At 47.3% G+C, this 23,016-nt stretch overlaps 1 protein-coding gene across 1 annotated transcript in view; it reads left to right on the top strand.

The window, feature by feature from the left end:
- Sdk1 (sidekick cell adhesion molecule 1) overlaps positions 1-23,016 on the top strand; it is a 1,012,579-nt gene that overhangs the window by 744,076 nt on the left and 245,487 nt on the right. The window contains exons 8-13 of the mRNA XM_052168081.1: positions 3,936-4,019; positions 8,326-8,520; positions 10,261-10,377; positions 11,472-11,639; positions 14,577-14,679; positions 17,858-18,034. Of these exons, the coding sequence (XP_052024041.1) occupies positions 3,936-4,019; positions 8,326-8,520; positions 10,261-10,377; positions 11,472-11,639; positions 14,577-14,679; positions 17,858-18,034 (844 nt within the window). The remainder of the gene's footprint in view (positions 1-3,935; positions 4,020-8,325; positions 8,521-10,260; positions 10,378-11,471; positions 11,640-14,576; positions 14,680-17,857; positions 18,035-23,016) is intronic.

Genomic DNA, 23,016 nt, shown 5'->3' with positions numbered 1-23,016 from the left:
CACCTAGCCTCGCCAGACCTACCCCACCTACCTGGAATCTTCCAGGAGCGAGCTGTAACAGGTATCTCTAAAGGTCACAAAGTTTCCTGGTGCCTCTAGGCCGCCCTTCCTCACATGGCTGAGGGGGGTGCTGTGAAGTAGGGAGGTGGAGCGTGTACCTGACTGTGTGCTGTGCACCACACCCGCCTGGCCTCTGCGTGGGGTGAGTGGCATCCCTTCATGCATGCCCACCCCCAGGAACATGGTGTGGACTCACTGTCTCCATCCTCAGTCATGTGCCACTGTGTACTCCTCAGAACCTAAGACTATAAATAGCATCTGGGCTGCTCAGTAAATTTTTTATTGCCATGATAAGACACCACAACCAAGACAACTTATTAGATTTAAAAAAAAAGAATTTATTGCAGGGCTTACAATTTCAGAGGAAAAGTCAATGCTCATCACGGCAGGGAATGTGGTAGCAGGTAGCCATAGCACGGGAGGAGTATCTCGAGCTACATCCCATCCAAAAACACAAGGCAGAGAGAGAGCCAACTGGAGGTGAGGGGAGGCTTTGGAAACCTCAAAGCCTGCCCTCAGGGACCCACCTCCGCTAACAAGGCCACACCTCTTAATCCTTCCCGAACAGTTCCATCAAATGGAGACCAAGGGTGGGATGTTTCTATTCAAACCACCATACCATGGCCCTGGAGCTGCTGGGACTCCTCAGGACTGGTGTATGCTCCCGAGTGTGTCTGGGCATCCTCAGGACTGGTGTATGTTCCCGAGTGTGTCTGGGCATCCTCAGGACTGGTGTATGCTCCCGAGTGTATCTCCCTTTGGACATATTTCAAGGGAATTACGCAGAATGATCCAAGAAGATGTAAACAAGATCTATACCCCAAGGCAACACTACAACAAAATCTAGTTCAATGAACTAGTGAGTTTCCAGGTTACTTGTAGGGCACTGGTGAGGGGTCACTTAGAGAAGCAGTTAGCCCCAAAGTAACCACCTCACCAAAAAGCATGCTGTTGTGGATGGCAACTCCCATGGGTCACACAAACAGAGTCCCCACTTCCATTCACGTTCCACCTGGTCTGCACTCTGGCCCCTCCCTCAACCATTTTTATCTGGGGAAGAATTATATACAGTGAGTTGGAAGGTACAGGAGGGTGTGGCTGAAATCTCAGATAAGAGTCTAAGGACTCCTTCTACAAGGGAATGTCAACAGGCACGTGAGGGTCTCCTGGGGAAGTCACAAGGGCTTTGATAAAGATGGTTATAGTCATTATCCTAAGAGGACAGAGTTCCACAGGGTAAACCAAGGAAAGGATATATGGGCCTTTCCTGCATTATGACTTACAACTGCCTGAGACTTTGCAGTTATCTAAAAATAGAATGTTTGACTGAGGAAATGGAAACTGTAATTAATCATGAGCAAATGTTGATATTTAACTTAATTTTTCCCCTTTTGCCCTCACATCCCTTTAATCAGAGCACGATGGTAGCTATTGAATTTAGCATCCTCTGATGAATACGGGCCGTGACCTGTGCGTAAGGTCCTTGACAGGCTGTACCGCTGTAGAGTTGGAACATAAATAGTGCTGCTAGCGTTACTATTGATTAGAGAGACACGGCTGAGCAGGGAGTATCTGTGTGCAAAGACCGGCTAGGAAAGGGAAGACTTCAAATCTTTACAGCTCGTCTCTGGGCCCAGTCTATACACACAAAACCAGTATCAGAGGCTTATGCTTCTGTCTAGTGAATCCACCGCCAGCTCCATGAGGCACGTGGGTAGTTGGGGCAGGGCTCCTGCTCGAGAGGCCCAGGTAATTGCAGAGCTGATACCCCACTTTCTGCCCATTCAGAAACCTTCAGCCCTTTCTTCTTGGAACTCATGTTTTCATCTCCATTCCCTTCTTTAGGTCCCACCCTGGTTTGTATGTATGTATGTATGTATGTATGTATGTATAAATACATATATATGTATATATATATATATATATATATATACATGTGTGTATGTATGTGTACACAGTGGTGTGTGTATATATAGGTTGGTATTTTCTTAAGATATATTCAATATAGGAGACACACCAAGCCTTATTATCTACATTTAACACTATTACAATAAAAAGAAGATGTCTCCAGAAATTAATTATCATGCAGAAAGCTAGCACAAGAGCCTTTGTCATCGTGATAATGAAGCATCACTGCCTCCTTAATGCTCCTGAGCATGGCCATGCTTCTGCTGGATTCTGCTGAATAAACTGGGGGAAGTGTTGCAATTTACTCTCCAAGGAAACTCATTGTCTAATGCTGCCACCATTTCCTCTTCCCTATGCAGCAAGGGGGGAGGCTAGAGAATAGAAGTGCCTGGGAGTTTCCCTCCCTGCCAAGGATAGATGAGAGTCTCTGCCTCACCACCACCCCCACTATTATTTTGCATTCCATCGAAGTATTAAATTTACGTTTCAGAGGAGAACAGCTAAGACTTAAAAAAAAAGTTAATAGGCTGCGCTGTTCTGTGATACAGACCTGGCCCCTTGTTACAGGGCTATTCAACGTGCCTCACGGTGGTGTTTAGTTTAGATATGGAAACAAACTAGCCTATAAAGTACTGTGCTGTAAATATACCTTTATGAAGCTCTTGGGATGCCCTTTCTAAAATGTGAATTAAGATATTCCATGATTCCAAGCCCATAAACTGAGAAGTAGCCGTCGCCCTGAGTGGTAACTTGCTTTCTGAAACCTTGGAATATAAATCGCCTTTGCCTGCTGCTCCCCGACTTTGAGTTTGTGAGCGTGATGGTGACTAACGATGATGTAGTTAGAACAATCCTGAGAGCTCAGACTGGGGACTGGGGAGGTGGCTCAGTCAATAAAGTACTTGCTACATGTACATGAGGACCTGAGTCCAGGCCCCCAGCACTCAGAGAAGCTAGGTATGGAAGTGTGCGTCAGTAATCTTGGTGCTAGGGTAGAGGAGGGTGAGACAGGAGGATTCCAGTCTAGGCAAATAGCTGAACTTCAAAGTCTGTGATAGAAGATGTCTCAAAAAATAAGGTGAAGAGCGACTGAAGAAAACACCTGATATTGATGTCCGGCCTACACACACAGGCACACAGACACAGACACACACATACACACAGACACATACACAGACATGCACAGATACACACACATAGACACATACAGACACACACATGCAGACACACATAGACACAGACATACATGCAGTCACATAGACACAGACACACAGACATATACACACACAGGCACACATACATAGACACATACAGACACACACACATGCAGACACACATAGGCACACACACAGACACATACACACATATATAGACACACACAGACAAACAGACACATATAGACACACATGCAGAGACACAGAGACACACATACAAACACACACAGACACACAAAGAGACACACACATATGTATACACACACACATAGCACAGAGGGGGAGAGCAAGCGCCAAGAGACACACAGAGAGAGGGAGGGAAGGAGGGGGGAGAGAGAGATGTGTGTGTGTGTGTGTGTGTGTGTGTGTGTGTGTGTGTGTGGTTGGTCCTTGTCATCCTTCTTGTGTTAGTTACTTTCTCACAAAAGCGACTGAAGGCAGAAAGGGTTTGTGTTGCCCACAGTTCCAGCAGGGACAGGCAGGGAAGCCACGGTGGCTGGAGCGGAAGGCTGGGTGCTGTACATTGCACCCACTCTCTGGAGGCTGAGAGTAAACAGAGCATGGGGTCTGGCTACTGAGCCTCAAGACCTGCCCCATGTGCTCTTGTCCCCCAGTGGCCCCCTCTCTCAGAAGTTCCCAGCCTTCCTCCACAGTGCCGCCATCTGGGAACCGAGAGTGACCCTATAGAGGACATTTCACTTTAAGACTAAGACACACCTTAACTTAGGGGTTGTTTTCTTCTCCTTGTTAAAGAGCCGCCATATTTCACCGCTGAGCCAGAGAGTCGGATTTTAGGGGAAGTGGAAGAAACCGTGGACATCCCGTGTCGAGCCATGGGTGAGTACGGGAAGTCCCAGATGGGGACCCGTGGTCAATGACCGTGACTTTACAGAGTAGCCTTTAAGTCCTGGGGGGACAGAGAACATGAAGTTTGGGAATACAGGACAATGGGACTCAGGAACCAGCCTGTGACCTTGCTGAAGGACGCCATCCCCTGTGAAGATCCTGCTTCCTTGTTTGTCTGTAGCACAGCCCAGGGGTGGCACGATGTAATATCTACTTACCCTCAAGAGAGGAAGAAGTGAAGAGAGCTCTTACCCCTTGTCTGCCCAAGAGACCGAGGACTCAGAAGATCCTGTGACTCCCTCAGGGTCTGGGTTCCCCAGAGTATGTAGGCCTAAGACCATCACTCTCATCTACCAGATGATGAGGACTAAGGGACCCCCATTCTTCTTCAAGAAAAAGAGAGTTCTTTTTATTATTATTACTAATTAGTTCATTAACTTTTAAAGATAGGCTCTTATAGAACCCAGGCTGGCTTCAGACATGCTATGTGGCCAGGGCTGACTTTGAGCCCTTCCGTGAGCTGCCTGTAGCCACCTCTGAGTGCGGGGGTTATAGGTGTGAGCTACCAAGCATGGCTTATGCAGTCCTGGGAATGGAACGTGGGGCTTGTACATGCTAGGCAAGCATTCTTCCAGCTGAGGTATTGAGGTATATCCTAGGCCCCATTATTAATTATTTTGAACAGGAACTTTTCCTACTTCTTTGCCCTTTGAGCTCTGAGGCAGCTCTCACGCTCCACAATCCACAAGTCATTGTGTCTTCCTCCATGTGGCTCGCTGTAAAGAATGCTGCCCCTCCTACCCTGTACACACACACACACACACACACACACACATATTCATACATACTTTACCAAGACCTGTACAGATAAAAAGGCTCTTCTCCTGTCTACATCTGGCATCATAAAAATGGCTTTCCTCCTCTCACTGAATGCTGGAAGGGAAGCTTTGCTTTTGTAGGAAACAGTGACCCCTCCCCCACTTCCTATTGAGAGTGCTGGAGAGCCAGAGTAGCCAGTGTGAAACAGTTTATTTTATGATCTTGCTAAGTCTGGCATCAGCCTATAGAAAAGGCAGCAAGAAAAGAAATGTCCTAAATTCCCCCGTCCAATTGGTTCAGGATAAAAAGCTTTTATTTAATGGATGTCCTAGGGCTGGAGACTCCCTCATTTTCTGAGCCTTGGCTGACTGACTGCCTGTGACTTTTCTACCCTAGCATGAACTGGGAGCACCTGGACAAGCAGATACCGGCAGCTAACTAGGGAGGACAGGGGACTTGTGCCTCCTGCTTGTCTCTGGCTCTCCGATGAGCCTTAAAGGCACCTCATACTGAAAAATGGACCAGGCTGACCTATTTCCCACACTACCAGTTTAGTGAGCGTTCTAGTTTCTCGAGAGAGATGTTATCTCTCTACACACAGTTGACATCTTTCATCAGAGAAAGCACGGTTAGGGGTTGTGCTCAGAGCCTTCAGGATGAAATAAGTTACGTATTGGAAAATTGTCACCAAGCAGTGTCTGGCATGTAGAAAGAAGCTGCTCACCAAGGCCTGGGCCCATTCAGCAATGCAGCACAAGTCCAAAACCCAGTCTGTGGCCATGTGCCCCAGCCCAAGTGCCTGGCACGACACTTAGATACCCCTGCGAGACTAAGCAGAATTACCTCCCTGTATTCAACCAGCCCCACCCTTCAGTCCAGAAATGGGAACTATGGAGCTCCCAGCAGCTCTTGGTAAACACAGTTGCCTCTGACCAGAAGTCCCTTCCAGTGATTTTCATCAGACCCACTCTTTAGCAGAGGACTTGTGGACTCTGGTCCCCATTCCTGGTCGCCTCATCCTGGTCACTCTCTAAGCACACTGTTTCTGTTCTCAGCCACACTCTATTAATGCAGCCGTTAGAGCAGGACAGGAGGGGGTGGGGCAGATGCTGAGTGGGGACACTTCATACTGTGGTGGCCTTGTCCTCTTCCCTCTAGTGTAGCAGCCTCTAAAGTGTAGCTCTGAGGACGAGAAGCTAGGCGAAGTCTATAGTTCAGAAATGAGTACACGTTGCCAGGCGGTGGTGCACGCCTTTAATCCCAACACTTGGGAGGCAGAGGCAGGTGGATTTCTGAGTTCGAGGCCAGCCTGGTCTACAGAGTGAGTTCCAGGACAGCCATGGCTATACAGAGAAACCCTGTCTCAAAAAAAACCAAAAAAAAAAAAAAAAAAAAAAAAAAAAAAAGAAGAAAGAAAGGAAGGAAGGAAGGAAGGAAGGAAAGGAAGGAAGGAAGGAAGGAAGGAAGGAAGGAAGGAAGGAAGGAAGGAAGGAAGAAAGAAAGAAAGAAAGAAAGAAAGAAAGAAAGAAAGAAAGAAAGAAAGAAAGAAAGAAAGAAAGAAATGAGTGCACGCTCTTCTACTGCGGGGCTTATGGTTCCCACTTGACATTAAATTGCCCCTAATAGGAACACGCCCACTCTCCCGTGTACTATTATTTTTCAATAAATGACAATCTCGACATTCTCCCTCTGACAGGAGAAGGCTCTCTTCTGCGCATAATTCCTGCAGGGTAAACTGTTAAGCACAGACTTGTAAATGTGTATTGAACAGGTCTTCCCCACACTGCTTTACCATCATGTGATTTACAGCTTTCCCTTAACTCTGGCGATGAGACAAACCGCACGGGAGGTGGGGGTGGATGGGTACCCGGTGAGAGCTACATCATGTAATCACCATTACGAGATTTTACATGAACTGCATATGCTTTTACCTTGAAATGGATTTTAAAAAGTTGTCCTGATTTAATGAGAGGTGACAGGAAACGTAATTAAGGGAAAGGGCTGCCTAAGAACACATCATCTGGAAATGCTCCCGGCATCAGCTCTATTCATTCAAAGGGGCCTTCTACACCCACGTACACTGAGATCCAGTCAGAGGTCTGAGTAAGCCTCGAAGAATCCTGGCAAAATGTGCTCTTTAAAACTTTAATCCATTTTATTATGCCAGGCCTGGAGGCACGTGCCTGTAATCCCAGCACATAGGAGGCAGAAGCAGGGAGGCCAGCCTGACTGTGTAGCAAGATTTGTCTCAGAACCAACAACAGCAACAACAAAATTTGTTTATCTAAGGAAACTGAGGAATAAAGGCACCTAGAACTAACTCTTTGCATCTCCCGGGTTCCCATGCCCATGCATTTCTGGAGTTTGTTCTGTCATATGGGTTTGGGCTGGTTCTCTGGAGAGCTCTTGCTTTCTGGGTGGGTGTGGTCCTCTTGGATTTCAGGAAGGACCTAAAAGCTCCCTACTCAAGATTGGGTTGCCCCAGGCACTGAACTGCTGTTGTCCACCAGCCCTGGGCTATGTGAACTGCTACCACCATGGCAAAGAAAGGCTTCAGAAGTCTACTCATGCTGCTTAGACTGCAGGCGGTCCCCTCCACAGACCACCTAGGTTATGTAAGCCTGTCGTTATGCCCACCATGGAAGCCAGGCCTTGTTTCTCACTGAGATACCACACAAAGGAAAGGGAAACTAGGCAGGGATCTGGGTTCTGAGCCTGTCTGGTCCTCTAGTCCTCTAGTCTAGTATCCCGCCATGTTGTCAGCTTACTCAGCCCTTGGGGGACAGGTACAGGGCCTCCTGCACCCCCATTTCCTGTCATCATAAGGATCTTAGGGACAAAGCAAGTTTTTCAGTGCCCACAAGCTCATAGCCTCTGAAGTCATGTTATGAACTTTCCCATTATATTAGCGACTTGTTTCATTGCTGTGACTAAGTAACAGCATGAGAGTTCAGTCCACCATGGCAGGGATGGAGGGCATCAGGAACTGATTGATGGTCATACTGTAGGCATAGTCGAGAAGTGGAGAGAGGTCTATGCTGGTGTTCAGCTCACTTCCTCATTGGTGTTCAGTTAAGGGCCCCAGCCCATGCAATGGTGCCACCCACATTAAGGGTAGGTTCTTCCCGCGTGGGTCCACCCAATCTAGAAGCTCCCGGTGACCCTGGACCAGACTTCTGAGCAGGGACAGAATCAGAGACATCAATGCTGTCCTAAATTCAAGGATAGTTAAAGTTGAAATCTTTCTAAATGAGTGGAAGCCCAGGCCCCTAAGGTGAAAGGGGGGAGGACCCCTGGCCCTTGCTTATTCCTTCTTCCTCTTCAGACCTCTCAGTGTGGGTTTCTTCATGTAAGGTGAGGGGTGTGTCCCCAATAGATGGGATGTGGTACAAGAAGATTGCTTCAGAAGACATTTGGTCTTTACCTGCCTACAGAGACCTCCTGGAGTGCAATCATGTTCCTCTCTGTTCCTGTCCAGGGGTTCCTCTTCCCACCCTCCAGTGGTACAAAGATGCTATCCCCCTCAGCAAGCTCCAGAGGCCTAGGTATAAAGTTCTCCCCAGTGGAGGCCTGCACATTCAGAAGCTCAGTCCAGAAGACTCCGGAATCTTCCAGTGCTTTGCCAGTAATGAAGGAGGGGAGATCCAGACTCACACTTACCTGGATGTGACCAGTAAGTAACAGCATGGCCAGCCTTCAGGTCACATAGAGCTGCCTCCTCCGCCCACACACAAAGTGGTAGCATCCTGTCAGCTCCTGAGGTGAAAGGACAGAGTCCTGTGATGGATGAGTGGTGAGAGGAGAGCCACGCCCTAGGCACACCCTCGAGCCTTGCTCTTAGAGGCTGAGTTGTCAAAAAAAAAAAAAAAAAAAAAAAAAACCTCCCTTTTTAGACAAGTAGAAAAATATTTCCATTTTCTCTCCCTCTGGACAGAATCAAAAAGACTATTGAGTATATAGTGTACTGCTAATCTTTTCCTTTTGATCTTTTTTTTCTCCATTAAAAAAAATTTCATTCTCTACTTTAGTTTTATTGAACAATTATAGTTCTTTTGTGGGCTTCTTTTATTATCCCATTAGCGGAAATACCATAGCACCCTGTCTTTGAAAAAATAAAATAAAAGTACAGGTTCTCACTGTATCTGCGGGTTTTCTTTCTAATCTCCCGCAGCTGTAACATTGTTCTTCTGAAATGAAATGGAATTTAGCGGTTACAGAATTGCACCTTTCACGTTTGCCCTTTTAGAGGCAAAGTGCTGATATTGCAGATGTGAGTGCCACTGGAGAATGTGGCCATGTGTGAGTGAGTGTGTGTGTGTGTGTGTGTGTGTGTGTGTGTGTGTTTATGTGCGTGCATGTGTGCATGGCACTGGGGCTCCCTGTAGTATGTGAAGAGATGGCCAAGTTCCTAAAATGCATGTGTGTGTTTTGGTAAACTGGGAAGTCACTGTCCTTGACCCCCCCTCCCCCTTGCCAGGAGTTAACATTTGTCCTCCACACCAGAGCACTGGAAACCTATCTTGCTCTAAGCAGTAGAAATAATATTGTGTTTTGACACCAGAAACTGAATTTGCATCCATTAGAATTATTTAAAATCTACCTTAAAATCTGCCAGGGTGCAGTGTGAGTGGCCAGGGTGTTCTGAGGCAGAGATGACCAGATTGTGTGTGTGTGTGTGTGTGTGTGTGTGTGTGTGTGCTCGCGTGCATGCTTTTTCTTTGAGGGGTCTGGTAATAGATGTTGTAGACTTTAAGGGGCATGGTCTATACCACAGCTACATAGCACAGAATGATGCCTGTGCAGGAGGTGAAGGAGTGTATGATCTGAATCATCACCGCCACCACCTCCACCAACTTCCCCTGTCTTATAGAAAAGAAGCAGGTGTCTAGTCTGGAAAACACTGGTACACGGGTTGCATTCTAGCCCAGCATGCCCCTGTCGTATTCCTTTTATGCAGGATTGCGCGGCCCTCACACTGCCTGCCTGTCCCCACTAATAAAAAGAAGCCACAGCATGGAACAGGAGTCCTTAAACATGTGTTGCAGCTTTCAGAATGCCCCCGGGAAATGTGGCTGTGTCCTCCTGTAGTTGGTACAGCCTGTCTGTCACCTAGAGGACAAAGACAGTTGGTTTCTGTAGATAAACATGCTTCCTGGAACTTCACACGGGACTTCCACTTCCCTGTAGCCCTTAAACACTGACAGGTGAACCTGGAGATCAGTAGCACAGGGTTGGAGCCACTCCAGAAGGATTACTGGTTTTGATGTAGTATCCTTTCCTCCGATTGGTCCTACAAGTTCTGGTTTGATTAGTATCCTTCCCTCTGATTGGTCCTGCATGTTCTGTGTGACTCCCAGGCAGGCTTCTCAGAGGTGGCCCCATCGCTCACTGTTTCCTCTCTACTTACCTATAGATATTGCTCCTGCCTTCACCCAGCGTCCAGTGGACACTACAGTTACTGATGGGATGACGGCTGTCCTGAGGTGTGAGGTGTCCGGGGCTCCCAAACCCGCCATCACATGGAAGAGAGGCAGGTGGCTCTGCAGCCACATGGCTGCTGTGGAAAACACGGGATGTTGTCCACACTTTTCTCAGTCACTAGGGGAAGACTGAGTAACATTTATTCAATACCTCTGATGGGAACCAGATGCCAGGGTGCAGTGTGAGTGAGACGGATGAGCCCAGACTTATAGAAAACCTGGGCACTGGAGAAATGCTTCAGACAGTAAAGTGTTTGGGACATAAGCATGAAGACATGAGTTCAGTCCCTAGCATGCCTGGGTACCAGGGGTACCTGTGCAAAGCTTTATCTGTCATCCTGGAACAGGAGAGGTAGAGACAGGAGATCCTGGGGGCTTGTGACCCAATCCGTGAGCTCCAGTTCTTAGCCATAAACCTTGTTTCAAAAACAAAAAAGAGACAGCCTCTACATATGTGCACACCATTTACATGTGGACCTGTGCATATACACACACAAAAGCATCCACATGCAACCCGTACACCAGTGGTTCTTAACCTGTGGGTCGCGACCCCCTTGGGTAATCAAATGATCCTTTATAAGGACTTGGCACCAACAGGAAACACAGATCTTTACATTATTATTTATAACTAACAAAATTACAGTTATGAAGTAGTAACAAAAAATAATTTTATAGTTGAGGGTCACCACAACAGTATTAAAGGGTCACAGCATTTGGAAGGTTGAAAACCACTGCCATACACACAAAAAAATTTTTTTTTAAGTAAGCAAAGTCAGTGTGAGTTAAACAGTAGTAATCACTGTGTACATATGGCTGCCCTCTACATGAGCCCTCAGCGAGGGCTGTCTGCCCGCTGGACTCCGGAAGATATTAAGCCCTGGAGGTGAGGTAAACAGGAGAAGCAGACACCCAAAGGCAAGGATTTCATACACGGATCAGAATCTGTTTAAAGAACCTCATAGTGCCAGGCAACTAGCATGTTCCTGGTGTTCATGATCCCCAGTGATGATGGGAAACCCGCTTCGGCCATTTTGCATCCAGGAGTATTCCCCTCCCAGCTGCCTTCTGCCCTCCCACCCGCCCTCTCTCCCTTGCCTTCCCTGCCCCAGGCTGTCCTCTAAAGTTCCTCTCGTCTGCTCTGCAGGGGACCACATTCTGGCCAGTGGCTCTGTCCGGATTCCTAGGTTCATGCTGCTGGAATCCGGAGGACTGAGGATCACCCCTGTCTTCATCCAGGATGCTGGTAACTACACCTGCTATGCAGCCAACACGGAGGCCTCCGTGAACGCCTCCGCCTCGCTCACCGTGTGGAGTAAGGACCATTCCCTGAGAACCCACTGTGAATCCCGCTCTTGTCTCTGCATGATCTGTGTCCCAGGGATATCAATACCCCCGTAGATGTTTTCTCACTTAATTCAATGAAAGTGATTATTTTTACAACTAATTTATAGAAATCTGTTGAGTAATTAAATTTTCTGTTTCTGAAAGAATAATTAGGAGATGTATCCAGAGATTCACTGGGGCTATTTCAAGAGCTGTGACAGATCGACTTTTTAAAATCAGTAGACTTATTATAGCCGGTTGGCTGGAATAGCTAAAGTAATGTTTTGATTAATTTTATAGGAAAATTGAATTAATCATTGATATCCTAAAGAAAGTATTTAGAAGACTAAGGAGATTGCTCCATCAATAAGATGTGTGGTCTGCAATTATGAGTTTGATCCCCAGCACCCACATAAAATCAGGCATATACTACTAGCCCCAGTGCCATAGAAGCAAAGACAGGAGGATGTGGGGGCTCAGTGGGCAGCCAGCCTCATCTTGTACATCTCTGGGTACATCTCCAGGTACAACAAGAGACTGTCTCGTGACCTCTGGCCTCCACATGCACATATACACATATACATGTGCACACGCATGCACACACACATGAACAGGTGTGCACACACAACAGGAAGTATTTTCCTATACCATCTGATGTGCAGCTACATTAAACAGGGATGCTTCTTGTTGTAAGTAGAAGCGAACAGTGGGGACATCCTTCCTTCCTCCAGCTTTTGGCAGTCTCAGTCGTAGGTTGCTGCTTCCTGAAGTACAGAAAGGATGGCTTTCTGTAACGTGACAATCCACACACCAAATGTCCCCTGCCTCAAGTGCATAAGTGCTCTTTCCTCTCGCTTCTCCTGTCCACTTTGCTAACAGCTCATTTTTCAAACGGAAGAAGCCAGCGCACACTGACAATCTCTGTAAGGGTCTCCGGTGAAAGAGGAGGTCCAAACTCTCTTGAATAATATGTGAAGATGTAGTCAGTTCTAAAGATGCACACATGCATACACACATGTGTATACACACACACACACACCACTCATAACTGGCATATTCTCTCATACCATCACTGTACATTTTGATAAATGACCCTTTTAATGGAATTTTTGAGATTTTTTTTCAATTATATGTATACCTGGGAAAGAGTATATAGATGAGCGTAGGTGTCCGCAGAAGCCAGAAGAGGGCTTTCAATTCTTTGAAGCTGGAATTACGGGCAGCTCATATGGGTGCTGGGAACTGAACTCAGTCCTCTGCAAGAGTAATATGCATGCTTAACCACTGAGCCATCTCTCCGGCCCCAAATAACCCTTTACAAATGTTTTATTGAGTATTCTCAAAACATCAAGAGGATTTTTTTTTTCAAAAGCTTGTTTAAATACCTACAATATTGATGAAGTACTAGAAAGGAGGTTTTGCTGTGTTTGAAGGTTGGAGTCAGGCAGGTCTGATTCGTGGGGAAACGTTAGCTTAACATTCACAAGCTTGTGAAGAAGGAAAAAATGAGGTCTGACTTTCCATAGGTCATGTTCCAGAAACTTCTGTGGATCTGTTGAAAATCAAAGTTAGGACCATGCTAAGTGACACCAAGCCAGCTAACTTAGTGCCAGTAGACTTCCCCAGGTTTCTCAGAGCTGTTTGTAATAGTCACGTGACCTCTCATAGACAAAGACTATAAGACTCAGGAAACTTTTCCTGATACACAGCTGGCAGGTCACTACACTGGGCCCCAAGTGAAACCCTGGAACTCCCAAGTTCTAGTTCTGTGTGTGGTACTAGAGCTGGGTCCCAAGGCTTGCGTGTGGCTGACTGTGGGGAGCTGGGATCTGCAGCAGCAGCTGTGGGTTCTGGGGCCCTCAGACGTGGGGCAGTCTCTCACCATCAGTGCGGGTCTGGGCGACTCACAGTGGGCCTGGGCATCCACGCTCACTCTCAAGAGTTACAATCACCGAAGACAGCCACCACAGGTTCACTCTGTTGATTAAATCTATCAGCACAAATAAAAGTGACTTCCAAAGTCACAGGGTGCTATGTAGACACTAGACAACTTTTAAAACAATAATTAGCTTAGCGGAGAATATAAATTATATTTATCTGCTATTTATTTACCTATGTAATCTTTACAACATCGGGGATTAAACCTAGGACTTCCACCCCCTAGCCACATTCCCAGCTCCCCTTTTACCTTTTCTTTTAAAATAGGGTCTCATGTTTCCTAGGCTGCTCTTAAACTTAGCCTGTAATTTACAGGGCATGAGCTCACTCCATGGCCCATGCTGGCCTTGTATTTGTGGATCTTCCTGTCTCTGCCTCCATATCCACTCCTGTTTTAAGAATCGAGACTCTGGGCTGGATAGACAGCTCAGATAGTCCAGTGCTTAACCTGCAAGCGTGAGGGCCTGTGAATGATCCTTAGAACCTACATAGAAGATCTAGGGGTGACAGCCCATGCCTGCCATCCTATGATGGGGAGTAAGCGGCAGGCAGCTACTGGGAGCTCACTTCATGGTGAGTTCCAGGCCAGAGACCCCATCAGAAACACAAGGTAGACAGTTTCAGAGGAGCAACCCCTGAGATTGACCTCTGATCCTCACACATCCACAAAACAGAGACAGACACTCCAGAGTCCAGACTCTAACCTGCAGTAGTCGACTCCCTAAATGTTTACACACGGTCTTTGTCTCTCTGTTCTGGGGAGTTTGGAGATCAGGAATGACTTAGGAGTGTTAGCTGACTTTGCTGCCACATAGAAAGGCTTGTTTTTCCATTCCCTGAACATCGATGAGTGCTTCCATTTACACCCATTTTTGCCAAGATAAGAGAGAGTTTGGAGGCTTTGATGTCAGATGACCAATTCATTATCCCCGAGGGCACAGGCTCACACACTGCTAACTTCATCCGGCTGTGACTTGTGTTGTTTCAGATCGAACGTCCATCATTCACCCTCCAGAGGACCTCGTGGTGATTAAGGGGACAACGGCCACCCTGTGCTGCGGAGCTACCCACGACCCTCGGACCTCTCTCCGGTTGCTCACACTGTTCTCCTTCTTTCTGACTGGTTATGATTCCTTGGGTTAATGGGGGGACGGCCCGATGAGAAGGGAGAGTTTGGGAGGGTCTTTGATTTTAGCAGCAGACCTCTGACGATGGCATCTCCCAGTGGCGAGCTCCATCATTAATCACAGGAATCCGTCTTCTGTTCCAGACTTATGTATTATTTACAGTGGGCTATGCTCCACTCCATGACTTCAATACAGCTTTTTGTGATTTTCCTGCCAAGGTTAATACACTGTCTGTAAGACGCACTTGTCAGGGGCTAATACTTAATGAGACAGAAATCCAGAGGGATGGAATAGGATTTCAATGGTGTTGACATGGAGGCTCTGCAATGCTCAGGGGGAGTTTTCTATCCTGCAAGGACAGTTTTCCTGCTCTGCAGGGAGAAGGAAGGCATCAGGCATCCAAGGCAGTAAAAGGACAACATGGGCAGAGGAGGGAGCCTGGAGACTTAGGAGATTCTCCAAGTGCCAAGCGGGACATCACGTAGACTGGAAGCTGCTCGTGATAACTGTGACACTTGGGCTGGGTGTGTGGCTCAGTTAGAGTGTGCTCACCCAGCATGCGTGAAGTCCTGGGTTCCATCCCCCGCACTGCACCGGGGCATGCACCTGTAATCCCAGCACACCCGAGGTAGAAACAGAAGGGTCAGAAATGGAAAGCTGTCCTTAGGCACATAATGACTCATGACAGGAATCATAGACTCAAAACAAAAACAAGAACAAGGAGGGCATGGGGGCACACGCCTTTAATCCCAGCACTAGGGAGGCAGAGGCAGGGGAGTCTCTGTGAGTTGGAAGCCAGTCTAGTCTACATAGCAAGTTTCAGGACACACATGGAGACCCTGTCTGAAAACCAAAACAAACAAAAAGCCCCAAACCAGGCCACTTTGGGTAAGCAAGGGCCTGGCTGCAGATGGTGGCCCTCAGCTGTGAGCTCAGTCTCAAGGAGCAGGGATAGCTATAACTTCAGACTCAACCCCCAAAATAAATCAAGCAGGGGGAGAGGTAGATGGAGAAAGAGAAAGAGAGAGATGTCCCACAGCGTTGTCACCTGCCTTTGTTCTAAAAGGCTGCACTTAGCCACAAGGATGGAACTGGAGGTCACACTGAGCAGAGGGGATGGCTCTTGAAGCACACACTGAGGACTGGGTCAGACCCTCCCCCCTCCTCCCCCCCTTCAGTGCAAGTATGTGCAAACCATCCGTTTCTCCCTCCCTCCCTGACCCTCCAGAGGCTCCAGGGCTGGGAATACAGCTGTATTCCAGCAAATGCAAAAGCCAAAGACACAAATAGGAAGCAAGACATTAAGGTTACTGAGGGAATCCTGGGAGGACCCGCCCAGAGGTCTCGTTCACACCTAGAGAAAAATGCAGTGATGGTAAAGGCAGCAGGACATGGTTTTTTAAAAAATGCTTTAAGAGCTCAGAGGTATCTGCTTGGATTGTCCTTCTGCGGCACTTCTGGAGGTCAGTGGAAGAGATGCCCCTTTCTGTGAAGGACTTAGGCTGTCCCCACTATGGAGGGACACAGGTTATTCAGGGCAATCTATCCTTTCTCTTCACGTGGACTCTTTCCTGTTGTCTCTTGTGTTGAGAGGTGACCTCCCGTGACTAATTCACGAAAATCTGGGCTGTAAATACACAGGGCAGCAAAGGCTGGCACATTTTGAAAATGTGGTCAAATTCTTCTAATAAAGAAAACCAGAACTTTTGTCACTCCAGACATCACTAGGGCCTCGCCCAGGGGCATTTAGTACTGGACAGGCTCTTAATTGAGTCTATATTGGAAAAGAAATATGTGCCAAAATGGCCGTAAAGATTAAACGAGGAAGAAAGGTAGCGTCAGAGACAGCTTGCCCATGTGGTAGGCCTTTATCAGTTACAAAATGCACTAAGCTTTGTTCAGGAGGTAGGGGTGCCTCCCTGGGGATCTTAATCAAGCATTACTGAGACAGGAGAGCTAAGCAGGTTCAGCTCAGTAAGTGACAGGTCTGACCCACAGAGTCCCTGTCTCCCAGACACACGCTCAGATATTCACAGTCGTCTTCATTGTCCTATTTGGGGATTTTGTTTGTTCTATGTGTGTGGTACATCTATGATGCACTTGTATACAGGTATGTGTGTGTGTGTGTGTGCGTGTTCCCATGAGCATAGGCATATGCATGTGCAGTTGCATGCACACCTATTTGCACATGCATGGGGAGATCAGACGTGAATGCCTTTGATGGATCTCCATCTCATCTACAGAGACAAGGGCTCTTGCTAAAGCCCAGTTCAGCTAGTGTACCAGCCAGCTTGCCCTGGGGATCCCTTCCTTTCCTCTCAGTGCCTGGATTACAGGCAGGCGGGCTACCATACCCACTCAGCTATTATGTAGGTGCTGGAGAGCAGAAGTCCAGTCTTAGCACTTGTGCAGAAAGCACTTTAGACCTTGAGCCATTATCCTGGTCCTCCATCTTGTTTTGAGACAGGGTCTTCCACTTAACCAGGTGCTCACTGGTTAGGATAACCTGGGAACCAGCAAGACCCTGGAATCTACCTGTTTTTGCCTCCCTAGTACCAAGGTTACTAATGTGTGTCACCATCCCCAGACTTTTCATGCAGATTCTAGGAGTTAAACTCAGATCTTTTTGAATGACAGGCAAACACCAACTAAACAATCCTCACAGCCCCCATGATCCAGTTTTGCTAACCAAAGCATCCACCAGCTTCTATAGGTTATCTGAGATACCTGCTAGCCCCCTCTTTACCATAAAACTCGCCTTTTAAAAAGATTTATTTTTATTTATCTGTGTGTGTGTGTGTGTGTGTGTGTGTATCTGTGTGGATGTATGCTACATGTGTGCTGTTGTCCACTGAGGCCAGAAGAAGGTATTAGATCATCATAGCTGGAGTTCTAGATTGTGAGCCACCAGACTTGGGTGCTGGGAACCAAACTTGGGTCGTCTGGAAGGGCAGGGCACACTCTTAACCACTGAGCCATCTCTCCAGCCCCAAACTCATTATTTTTTTAAAAAAAAGTTTAACTTGGTGATTTTTACTCTGTTCTCCAGTTCGCCAACTGCTTGCGCCTTTGCGCATTTTCGTGAGCAGGTGGGGACCCTGCTCCTGTGGGTTTTGTGATCACCCCTTTTCTTGGCCCACAGCTACGTTTGGAAAAAGGACAACGCAGTCATCACAGCATCCAGCAGCTCCAGGATTGTGGTAGAGAAGGACGGGTCACTTGTCATTAGCCAGACATGGTCAGGGGACATCGGCGACTACACTTGTGAAATTGTATCAGAGGGAGGGAACGACTCCCGAACAGCACGGCTGGAAGTAATGTGAGTATGGACTGAGCCTCTCCTGTCTCCAGACATGTCTTCCACATGGCCACACTTGACCCATGGCTGGCTGCCCACATGCTGTCGCACGCCCTCAACCTGAGGTCAGCACACCCCACCATTCAACTGTGTATGATGCCAAGATCTTTTTTGTTTTCCATGTGTGTGTTTGTGTTTGTGTGTGTGTGTGTGTGTGTGTTTGGAGAGATGCATGCACATATGTTAGGGATAGGCCAGAGGTCAACCTAGATGTCATCTCTCAGGAGCTGTACACCTTTTTTGTTTGATTGTCTGTTTGTTTATTTGTTTGTTTGTTTGAGACAGGGTCTCTTATTTTTACCTGGAACCTTCTGATATGGCTATTCTGGCTGTCCAGAGAACCCCAAAAGTCTGCCTGCCTCTACTTCCCCAATATCGCAATTACAAGCATGTGCCATAACATGTAACATTGTTTCTTGGGTTTTGGAGATGAAATTCATGTCTTCATGGTTCCAAGACAAGTATTTTACCAACTGAGCTATGGCCTTAATCCTCCCTTCCTTGTTTTCCTTCCTTCCTGTCTTCCTTCCTTCCTTCCTGTCTTTCTTCCTTCCTGTCTTCCTTCCTTCCTTCCTTCCTTCCTTCCTGTCTTCCTTCCTTCCTGTCTTCCTTTCTGTCTTCCTTCCTTCTTCCTTCCTGTCTTCCTTTCTGTCTTCCTTCCTTCTTCCTTCCTGTCTTCCTTTCTGTCTTCCTTCCTTCTTCCTTCCTTCCTTCCTGTTTTCATTCCTTCCTGTCTTCCTTCACATCCCCACCCTGTCTTCACCTCTCCCTACATCCCATGGCCCCATTCTTTATGTGGTTTCAAAGTCAGAATGTTTTATTCTTATCTAGATGGTATGTTCATAGGTCACTGTGACCATGATATCCCTGCACAGACACCTGTCATGAATGCTGTGTCGATGCCATTATGTGGGGATGAGTGGTGACAATGGCAGGTCACCCTATGCAAAAGTTCAAAGCCAAGCCACCAACTAGGCCTCCAAGTGAAGTCAGCCCCAGTTGACACCTCCCATCAAGTCTTTCATAGTCCTTAAGAGAGCTGTCCTGTTGCTTCTGATCTAGACCTCTCGTGGGTCCTGGACTCATGTGTGAGCCATTGATAGCCCCAGTGCCCTTCTACTTCTTCAGCTCCCTCTCTGCCCACAGAGCAGGAAATCGAAAGGCCTGCTGGCAATGCCCACTTTTTCAACAATCATTTATTTGCTTTATAAAAAATGTGCCCTCCCAGACGATCCCTGGGCACAGGAACAGAAAACACAACCTGCAAACAGAGAATGGAAGCCTCATGGTTGCTAAGACAGGTGGCCCATCTGCCCACCCACCCCATCCACTGCAGGGCATGCTGGGCCCTCAGAAGGCAACCGTGAGAGGCTTTTCCTTCAGCTCTGCCCACCTTGATGCCATGCAGGAAGGATTCTGAATGCAGAAAGCATCCCCTAAAAATAGCATCAGAATGCTTTGCATCCAGCCGAGTCTCATTTGTCTTTGAATCCCCAGTGTCTGCAGAAGGGATTAAGAAAGAAGAGAATCCCTGCAGAGAGCCAAGCCAGGCCTTCAGTGTGTGGCCCACGCACTCAATGAGCAAATGGGAGCTCTCCAAATTGGAGGGATTTAAAAGGTCGATGACCCTGCTGGAGAGATGGCTCAGCAGTGAAAAGCACTGGCAGCTCTTGCAGAGGACTAGAGTTCAGATCTTAGCCCCCACATTGGGGATCTCAGGACTGCCTGCAACCCCAGCTCCAGGGGATCTGACACCCTCTTCTGACCTCCGCCAGCACCCACACACTTAAGGCGCAGACACACATACATAAAAGATACAAAAGATTTAATGATGGGTCTGGGATGTGGCTCCATAGGAACCCTTGGTGTGCATGAATGCACACACTGAGTTTGGATGCATAACAATGGCTACCTATAATTCCAGCCCTAGGCAGGCACAGACAAGTGGATCACTGAGGCCTGCTGATCAGGCGGTTTATCAGAATTGCTGAGCACAGGTTAAGTAATAGATGCTGTCTCTAATAATGAGGTAGAGAATGATGGAGGGAGATACTTGATATCAACCTCCAACCTTTATATGTGAGCACATGAGCACACACCCGACACCACACATAACACACATGTACACACAGCACACACACATACCACAAACAAATAACACATATCACGCATATACACACACCACACACATACCACACACATACCACACCACACATATTCACACAACACACACAATACAACACACCATAAACACACATCACACACACCACACATAACACACATGCACACACAGCACACACACATACCACAAATATACAACACATAACACACATATACACACAAACCACATACATACCACACACACCATACCCCACATATACACACAACACACATACGCCCCACAACACACCATAAACATACATCACACACACCACATATAACACACATCATACAACACACACACATACCATACCCCACATATACACACAACACACACACACCCCACAACACACCATAAACATACATCACACACACCACACATAACACACACCACACATAACACACATCACACACTACACACACATACACACACACACACACACACACACACACACACACACGGTGAGGGGACTTATTGATGTGCAGCACCCAGTCCAGAAAGCTCTACTATACATTCTGAAGCTGAAACAGCCCCATTCTACCTCTTGTTTGCCCCTCCCCAGTGTGACTCCAAGCCTTCTTAGACATCTCTGAGGTGCAAAGTCACCCTCATTAGCCAGGATGAAACTGGAGCCTAGTATAGACCTTCAGAGCAGCCTTGGGGCCTATTTGCCTTTGGGCATCCAGGCTCTCCTTGACCCTTCCTGTCAGCATTGGAGCCCTGAGACCCCTGAGCCCTCTCGGTCCTGCCTTGTCCTCCATGGTGTGGTGTGTCTCCCTCCTGGTGTTGTCCTTGGGCTCCTGCCTAGATGCCATCTAGCATTCTAGCATTCGGCCCCAGGATGGCTTCCCGCCACTCAGTCACAGAGCACCCACATTTGTCCTGGCCCATCCTCGTCCCAGCACCAGCCACATTAGAGAAGGCCACCATCCGAACCTTCCCTCCCAGAAGTTCCTCAGCATAAATGTTTGCACTCTGGGTGCCAGGCATACTAGCAGGTACCCCACAGCACACACTGAGTGGTTGTTGGCTGAAGGCATGTAGGAATACATTGGCGAGTGCATGTTTTAGGCCATTGAGTGGCCTCTGCTCCTCTCTCATCGTCAGCATATGTCATAGGGATAAACATTTTGATGTCTATCAAAAGCCCAGCTCCGCTGCTCCCTGTCCCTTCAGCTCCGGATTTTTTTTTTTAAATCACTTTGATGATGTTGGAGAACTTGGCCAGTGAATTCGCATAATTCTCCATGCTATTCACATTTTTAAAAAACTACCTTGGAGAACTCTTAGATCATCCAGTCTGGGTATCAAATAAATAAGTGTTAGCAGTTCATAAAGGCTCCGTCAGCATCATCCCAATTGCATACTTCCAATACAGCACGTTCTTTTTATTCTGGGCCGTTTTTATGTTCTGCTGATTTACATATCTTCCCCACTATTTACTTATTTGATTTCGTCTAAGTAAAATACATTTTTCAGCAAATGTTGCTGTATGTATAAAATAATAGGCTTTCTGCGACGGTGAAACACCTCATTGCTAAAGATAGAAATATTTGCAGATCTGTGATTCAAACCAATTTGGGTGCCGCAGGCTTCGGAGTTGATTCAGAAGACTGTAGGCCCCTGGGAGTTGCTGGTGTAATAAACACAGCACTCTTCCAAGTCGGGATGAATGGGGGAGTGCTACATCCTTACATCTGGAGAGCTCTTGGGACTGGGGAGATGGCTCAGTCGGTGAGATGCTTGCCCGGCAGGTATGTGGGCCTCGTATAGACATCCGGTGCCTTTATGAGATGCTGGGTGTGCTAGCATGTGCCTGTAATCCCGAGCTGGGGAGGCAGAGACAGGCCAATCCCTGGAGCTTGCAGGGCAGCCAGTCTGTTAAGCTGCAGGTTCTGTCTCTGTTCAGACTCTGTCTCAGTAAATGAGATGAGCGGAGACAGTAAGATGACACAGTGGGTAAAAGGAGCCTGCCATGCAAGTCTTGTGACCTGAGTTCGATCCCCATAGTCCGACAGAAAGATGGGAGGAAACAGTTCACTTTGTACAAGCTGTTCTGTGGTCTTCACACGTACATGTGTGCTTGCACACAAACCATACACACACACATGTACACACACACACAGACAAGTCACTCACGCACATACAAAGATCTGGGGACACCGCAGCACCTGCGATGACCAGAGTGATCATGATGATAGCAACAATTCAGAAATGGAGGGCATCACGTGCTTCTCAGAGAACCTTCTAGTCCAGTGCTGTCACAGTTCCATGATTACTCAGATAGCAAATAAACAAATAAGGAAGAAAAAAAATGAATATTGCCAAAGGGATTGAGAGGTACTTAGGCCTAAACAGCGTCCTTCAAAAGCCTAAGAGAGCCCGAGTCCCCATTTCTTCCACTTGAGTTAAAAGCCACTCTTAAATATAGGAATTAGGGCTGGGACATGGTTCAGTTGATGAAGTCCTTACCCAGCAAGCACAAGGACCGTTCAGTCCCTAAAACCCACATTAAAGACAAAAGTGAAGGGTCCCTGGAGCTTACAGCCCAGCCAGTGTAGACATCTCCTGGTCTGAGAAAGACCCCATAATACGAGTGAAAACATCAACAGCTCCTGAAGTACAATATGTAAAATGTTGACCTCTGCCCTTCCAACACAGGTACATATACATACACACATACATAGACACGCACTCACACACATTATATTTATATATCGAGCATTTAAAGTGAGCTTTTCAAAATTCCAGTGGGCTGTCCCCACGCTTCTTTGCTCCGTGG

Source organism: Apodemus sylvaticus, chromosome 22 (assembly GCF_947179515.1).
Source record: "Apodemus sylvaticus chromosome 22, mApoSyl1.1, whole genome shotgun sequence".
In the NCBI taxonomy this organism is placed as follows: Eukaryota; Metazoa; Chordata; class Mammalia; order Rodentia; family Muridae; genus Apodemus; species Apodemus sylvaticus.
The sequence above is the reverse complement of the archived record's forward strand: the minus strand, read 5'-3'. Positions and strand labels throughout refer to the sequence as shown.